Source organism: Python bivittatus, unplaced genomic scaffold (genome assembly GCF_059951505.1).
Source record: "Python bivittatus isolate LINGU-HERP-01145 unplaced genomic scaffold, Pbiv_v1 ctg000610_np1212, whole genome shotgun sequence".
Lineage (NCBI taxonomy): Eukaryota > Metazoa > Chordata > Lepidosauria > Squamata > Pythonidae > Python > Python bivittatus.
The window spans coordinates 44236087-44243711 of NW_028277088.1; the positions used below are offsets into that span (position 1 = coordinate 44236087).

The 7625-nt window shown below is 35.8% G+C and overlaps 1 protein-coding gene across 2 annotated transcripts in view; it reads left to right on the forward strand.

Moving 5' to 3' along the window:
- The window catches only part of CDCP1 (CUB domain containing protein 1), a 34932-nt gene extending 30325 nt beyond the window's left edge, over positions 1 to 4607 (forward strand). The window contains exon 9 of one of the 2 annotated variants that reach the window (XM_088150915.1): positions 1410 to 4607. In XM_088150915.1, coding sequence (XP_088007041.1) covers positions 1410 to 1842 — 433 coding nt within the window. In that variant the 3' untranslated portion in view covers positions 1843 to 4607. The remainder of the gene's footprint in view (positions 1 to 1409) is intronic. The other variant, XM_088150914.1, reaches the window with a different exon arrangement.
- The last annotated feature ends 3018 nt before the right edge of the window (positions 4608 to 7625 follow it).

A 7625-nucleotide genomic window follows, 5' to 3' on the forward strand; every position in this document is an offset into this window, starting at 1 on the left:
AATTCTGACTGTACGCTTCTTTATCCTCAGAGAGAACCACAAAGAGCAGAGAGAGAAAAATAAGGAGAACCATTTTCAGAAATGGTTGTACTCAAAGAATGACTAGAATTCAAACCTCGATAATGTTTGCTGATTTATAATTTTGGGGGGGGTAAAAATACTTTTCTTTGGGAGCCTGTTTACGGGAAATAAAAAGGTCCTCTGTTAGATATAGTGGTTTCTACCACTGCCTTGCCACAAACTCATTGACTTCTGTGCAAGCTTCCCTTCCTTTTTATTATCATGCCAGATAGTCCCCAAAGCAACCCAGTCAGCTCTGTGTGTCATTATCTCAATCAGCACACTCTCAGGAAGGGATAAACCCAAGTTTCTTAATTTTCTCCTGCCAGTAGAAATCATGCTGCGATGAAGTCATGACTCTGCTCTCCGTCCCTGTAGACAGCCCTGCTTCTAAAATAGCCAGGTCTGTGTCAGCAAGTTTTAGCTGGTGTCTGTGCAAGCTCTTAAGAGTTTTGAGTCATATTGCACTCAAAGTTCTGCACATCTTCTGTTTTGTATGATGTGTATTAGGCCATACATGAAATGGAAAATCTCATTAAGAGAAAATGCTTAAACTAGTAAATCAACCAAAATAGTTGCTTCTGTGGGAAATTAGGTAGCAAATCCACTGATTCTCCAAAAAGGGGTTAGATTGAGGGTTGCACAACAAAAAACCTTTGGTACCATGGAATTGCCTCCTAAATGGGGAGATTAGGTTCAGTCCTTTCCATCTAGAGTGTTAAAATATATTTATTTTACTAAGTCTTTGGGCTGAATTGAGCATGTTGGGCTTTTTTTTCTATTTTCTTTATTAATAAGGCTTGTGCATATTGTGACTTGCCAGATCAGACAACCTGCTGGCCAAGCGTAATAATTCACTGATGGTTAAATTTAACCTCAGGCTTTTTGTATTAGGGTGGGACAATAAACTAGTGAAGTTAGCGAGACATGCCACCTCACAATACACAGTCATAAACAATAAAATTGAAGGAGTATTTTATCAACCATTTCTTTTATGTGAATTAAGTTTAACAATCCTAGCAAAATGGACTAATCTGCTAACTCTTAGTTAATTGCCTGGGATATGTGCATTTGTCATTGTAAATGCATTCTACTTTCTCCTGTAAAAATCTACAGGAGAAAGTAGAAGAAGCTGGCTTTGGGGAAAGAGCCTAGAACTTGTCTGGTAATGCTTGATGATAACTGTGAGAAACAAATTTTCCCTGGGGGAAAAGAATCATGGTAGAAAGTTAAATGTGACACCTTTTAATTAGCAAAATGAGAGTGTAAGCTTTGCAAATCAACATCTGTGAGAGAGTGAAATGCAGACCTGCAGTGTTTTCAGCCTTATTTCCTCTTCTTCTTTTTAGCAGAAAAAAGGAAAGCCAACACCCAGTGGTGGGAGTGTATAATGCCAATGTCAATACCTTGTTACCTGGAAGGCAGGCCATTTTTAAAAAGGAGAGGAAGAAGAATGAGTCACATGTCTATGCAGTCATTGATGATGTCATGGTTTATGGGCACCTGCTTGATAAATCTACAAGACCAGAAATGGCTGAGGTAGGGGTGTATAGGCCGTTTTCTGGACCAGTCAGTCCTATACCGCCTTCCCCACCTCCAATCAGGAAAGTATCTAAGAGCCCGGACCTTCAGGAATCATCAAGCATGCTTGTAACTGACAGTGAGAACTATACCTTTGCGCATCATGCACCAGAGGATATCCAGAGCAATGGTGACCTGAATGTGAGTGGTAATGGACACGTGGGCATCAGGAACAATGAACAGGGAAATTCTGTGGAGTAGACCTGATATCTTGGTGATCTATGACTTCTCTGATTCAAAGAAAAAACTAATTCTTTCAATTCACTTGTGGGCTGTGTTTGAAACCTATTTTTCTGTGGTTTCTTTTATTGAAACATGGATTGCAGATCTGTTCATATTTTTGGAAAGACGTTTGAGAATGTAATGCATGTTGTATAGGAATGCAAACAACTTTTAAGTTTGCAGACATTTTCAGCCTTTAATATAAGTGAACAACTTTTTCTTTTAAAAAAAGTCAACAGACCAACCATTGAATGTTAAACAAAACTGAGGAATGATGTTAACAAAAAGACTCTTGATCTAAAGATTGCACTGGGTACTGAGCACTAAATGGCAAGAACTGTGCTTTTTGTAAATGCTTTTTTTGTTTTTTACTTATTCCCCCTTTCAATACATTGTGTAATATATGAATTTTTAAGACGATTACTTTTTATTTTAGTCCTGTGGATATAATGTAGTGAATTTTAATAAATTATTCTCAGTTGCCTATTTCAAAGGGTGGGCAATGCCAAGGTTCTAATGAAAATGAAAGGACCGTTCTGGAATTAATGGAATCACTGCTCCATTGTTACTAAGCTGTGGGTTGCCCTCCTACTTGACTATAAAGGTATTCTGATGTTAGTAGGTAGGAAACAAGCCTTCAGTGGCATATTTGGGCTTGAGCTCCATGGCTTCTTAGCAACTTTATGCTAAGAAGCAATATGATATCTTGGAAATCAACATAAGACTATTATGTAGATATGTACAGCCAGCGATTAGGTACTGGCTTTCAAATCCTGAAGTAGAGACTTAAAGAAAACAGAAGTTTATTTTCATGGGTAACCCAAATTATAGTTATTAAAGCCTTTTATGGTTCTGGATGTTCAAAGCCCAGGTTGCCAAAAGTCTGTCTGTGTATCCATATGCCTCCTTGTGGGGAGGGGCAGTATGGAAGTTTCTTTGTAGAACACACAATTTGGAACATAGCATCAGACTTTAACATAGGCATAGATTGGCATATTGTGAATTAATGTTTGATAGGTTTGGTTAAACTAAAATACTCAATTTTGATACTGCCCAACTCCAACCACCTCTGGATAGTGTAGAATAAAACCAATAGAATAAAAACAAAATACAATAATCCTAGAAAGAATAAAAAAATAATAAGGACCAATGGGGGAGGGTCCAGAAAACAAGAAGCACACGATCCAGCAGGAGCCCCATCCACCCTAACCCGAGGCCTGGGAGAACAGAATGTAAGTCAAAAAAGGAACAGGAAAGATATAGTTAAGCGTGTTTTGTGTTTTGCATTGTTTTTTCAGTTTACTATCCTTATGGAATTTATCTTGTAGAAATACTCTTGTCATACACAGGATTCCACTCAAAACATTCAGTAGCTGAAAAGTTGCGGGAGAGCATTTTCACTTCAGCTTGAAATTAGCATTCGGCAATTCTGCATAAGCAGATAACAGCTGCAAAAGACTTTTGCACAGTTCTAACCTCAGTGGCTTTTGAACAAAGGATTTTCCTGGTGAAACGTATCTATATATGAGGTATATATAGTTACATTTTTAGAAGGAGGGATTAAAAGCCAAAATGAATTGCTAGAATCCAGGAGGTGCTGTGGACATGCCTTGTATGTACAGCGGAGCTTCCAAGAGCACCCCTTTCTCACGCTTTGCTGCGCCAACATATTGTTCCTGAGACTTGGAGGACCTTCTGGAATGGCCCGTGCATTGTAAATGAGCTGACAAAAAGAACTGGGTGATGTTAAGACTGTCATAGAATTGCTGCATTTTCTGATGGTTCTATATGTAGAACTAAACCATTTAGAATATTTTGTACAGCTGTAATGATTTCTATTATCCTATTTCAGGGATTGCAAACATTTGGAAGGTTACAGGCTGCAACTCAGCCTCCTGATTTTTCCAAAGGCTGCAGGAGGCCTTCTGGTGATGCTGTGACATCACAGGAAAAGGCGAGGCTGGTTTTTGCCAAGCTTTTAATGCTTTATTTAATGGCTGATGTTTTCTTATTTAACTGCGTAGTCAGATATAGACTGAACAGGTTGTTTGTTCTGATAAACGATTATATATGGTTTAAGTCCTTGTATCCTCAGGCAAAGGAGCGAGTGCAAACATTTGTTTACTATTCTTACATATGTATATTGTGAATTTTGTCAGGCATGGTTGGGATTATTTTATTAAAAAGAAAGTATATTAAAGCACTGGCAATTGTCCTTTCTGAAGTTACAACAACATTTCCTGGTAGCATAACTATTTCTGAAATCAAGATTCTTGTCGGTGGCAAGACAGATTCATCTTTTCCCCCACTCCTAGTAGAGGGGCTGTTAAACCTTCATGCATCCAAAATTCCAGATAACTGAATCTTAACTGTTGGGTCAAGTAAACATTGTGAAACTACCTTCCTCTCCTGTCTCCTTTATTGCTTTTCTGTCACAGTTTTTTTACTCTTTGGTTAGTTATAACTTGCTCTTGGTATATTTCTTTCTTGCCTTTATAAACCAACTTATTAAGTTGCTTTCTTAATTTAGACAGGATATTTGTAAATATTTGTCACATTTTGAATATGATTGAAAGTCCTGGTGTTAGTGTTTTCGTAATCTTGTAACATGGTAGTTCTTGTATGTTCCTCTGACATGGTTGTTTTATTTAATTTGCATTAATGCATATAGTTGAAATGTGTGTGTATATACATATTATGTTTATTTTGTGTGTTCTTCAGAATGAAATAAAAGAATGTTTACAAGGACAATTTAGGTGAACCTCAAGTGACTTATTTTTTTATTGAGAAGCTTGCTTTGAAATCCATTTATGATAGATATTTTTCTCTTTGAGCAGCACAAGTTTGTGTATGGGGTTATTGAAGAGATGAGACATTCCAGTTGAGTGTTCTTTGTCCTACCTGGCTTATAAATGGAAAAAGGGAAATGGTTGCAGCTTAACTGCTATGCTAACCCTTTTATTGTATGATAAATTTTATGCTTTTTGAAATTAAGAAAAGGGGGAAACTATAATTTTAAGAAGACATTTATACAAAATCCATATGCTTAGTTTTTCTTAGTCAACTATTCATATTTTTCTGTTTAATTAAAAAGGGATAAATTTAGTTTGTGGCTTAACTGCAAATTATTTTTCACCCTGAAAACCATGAATTAATGATCTTTGGAATCAAATAGCCTATTTAAAGCTGAATTTTTAGTTTTTTGAGAACGCATGTATGTTTAAACAACCTAGGTGAGATAAATGTTAAAAGCTAACATGAGGGTTTTATATTTTAGATGTAAATGAAGAGAAACAATTTAGAGCCATTCTTAAAAAATAAAATCTGTTGAGGTATTAGATAATTGGAAAATATACATAGAGAGGATATCATGAATTATGCCAACAATTGGAATTTACTAATGTATGAAGAACTGTGAACTAATTACAAATATGGAGTGACAACAAAAAAGATTATTATGATGGAAAGATTTTTGCTATCCCAGATTTACAGTTTTGGATGGAAGATAATTTGTTCTGGATTTTTGAAGTGAGAAAATGAAAAGATGGATTAATGTTATTCTGTGAGGTCATGGTTTAAAGCTATATTTAAACATTGAACTATAAGTGATGAAAAGGTTTGGATTTTTCCCTGTTTCCCCTTGTTTTTCTATTTCATTTTTTTTCTTTTAAAAATTTACAAGCTAAAACAATTTTTAAAAAGTGTAGAGGGGATAATGCATAGCAAGGCTAAGCCATAGATATTTCCAGCAGTTTAGAAATACTACTTTTATCCTCTTCTCTCCTTTTATTTTCTTAATCTAATGAATATGCATTTTAAACAGCTCAGCATTTTAAAGATACAAATATATAAAATATAAAATGTATTAATATGACTGGGCCACTAGTAGGCACTGCTTTTGTCAAATCTTTTATCAAATGTTATCAAACAGACAAACTGGTTCACTCTGATTTCCTGTGTTTGCACAAAGACTGTTTTAACACAAAATGAAATAATTATCATGGAAATATTTGCCAGTTAGAACATATAACCATCCACTGATACGGTAATTTTGGGTTTTCCCACTTGGATACAAATAAAAACTTCATTAAAAGAGAGTCATATTTTGACTTTAATTCTGACATTTGCCTCAGTCATAAGTATCTTCATTCAACTGGAATTTGAGCTCCTATAGTATGTTCATTGCAGCAGCATAAAAGATATCTGCATTAGTGATTTCTCAGGACAGCAATGGTTGGGTAATTCAATAAATCAGCAGCATGGAAATCCTCCTAAATTGGCCAATTACAGACTGCTGATCAGGAATTTGGAGAGTTGCATTCCTAATACAGTACACTGAAAAGGCACTGGTTGGGCAAAAGTTGTGCTAGAGTTATATGGCTGAGTTATACTAGTCTGTCATGAAACTGACTGGAAAAGGAAAAGAGCCTTAAATCCATCTCTGTTTTATCCACTGGAGTTATTCCAGTTAGATTACTTTCACCGTCTATTTGTTTTTCAAGTTGGTTTTTCATTTCAAGAAGTCAACTTCTTTTTTTACAAAAGATCTCTTCTTATATTCTGCCACAAACATTGACTTAGCCAAGGCAGAAATAACTCTGATGGCCTATCCAATGCAAATTCATATATTTTTGTATTTTGATTTCAAGGAAGTTAAGAAGATTCCTTTTCCAATCAGACTTAATCTTTAGGAGTTTGAGTCCTTCATATTAAATAAGAGTAGGTAACCTGGTTTCCCTGCCCCCAAAGTTTGTACTATAATTCCTATCAGCCTCAGCATACTGTCAGATTACTGAAGTTTATCCACAGAATAGGCAATATCCATACTGCCTAATTTGGCTAGGTATATTCTATCTTGGCTTTAATAATTTTGATGATTCTTAGATGGCAGTGTATCTATAGAGATTGGTTGATGGATTTTTGCAGGCCGTGTTTAATTTTTGTACGATGTACCAGTAGAACAAAATTCAGAGGGAGCCTCTCTGATCTCAGTAGCATGCATCCAATTCCTGAGTATAATTTAGGGCTTTCTACCCAGTTAGCAATGGTGGTTTAAGGATTACTTGAACAATTGAGAAAATAATCCCAGTCTCTCCTTCTGGAGAAGATCACACCTACCCTTATCTTCATTTCCATTATATCTCAAGCTATTTATATGTTGTTTTTCGTTTGTTTAGGCACTTTTGATGTGCCTGATGGTGGGAAGTTGCCTATACAGGAGTTGCACTGATATCAGGAGAACTTGTATGCCTCGAAGACAACTGCTGTTTTAATCTGAGAATCTCAAATGCAAACACAGGGCAGCCTACTGCTGTTTGTCTGTATGATTTATTTCCTTTATAGCTTACATGGATTAACGCTAGTTTGTTGATACATTACCGGATCTGTTACCTCAGGTGTGTGGAAGCTGTTTTAAGATCTGTGGGAAGACGAGTCTGCCTTTTTGAGGTAGCACTGGAATGAAAACTACTTGTTCCTGATAAGTGACTGGTTCTAATGACTGCTTGCCAATAGGAATGTTACGATACTAAAATAAATAGCTTAATTATTTTTCTAAGAAGCTCTGTTTTTTTCTGACTATAAGTCAGAGGACACTAAGTTAGGATAGGATATGGATCAGATTAACTGATGCATAACTTGTTTGCTTTATAAATTGAATTTTAAGTAGCTAAAATTGTCAACTCCTGTACAGAGATAATTTATTACAAATGTTAGTGAAAAAATTAGGAGACGACAGGTAAACCATCAAAAACAGGTGCTAA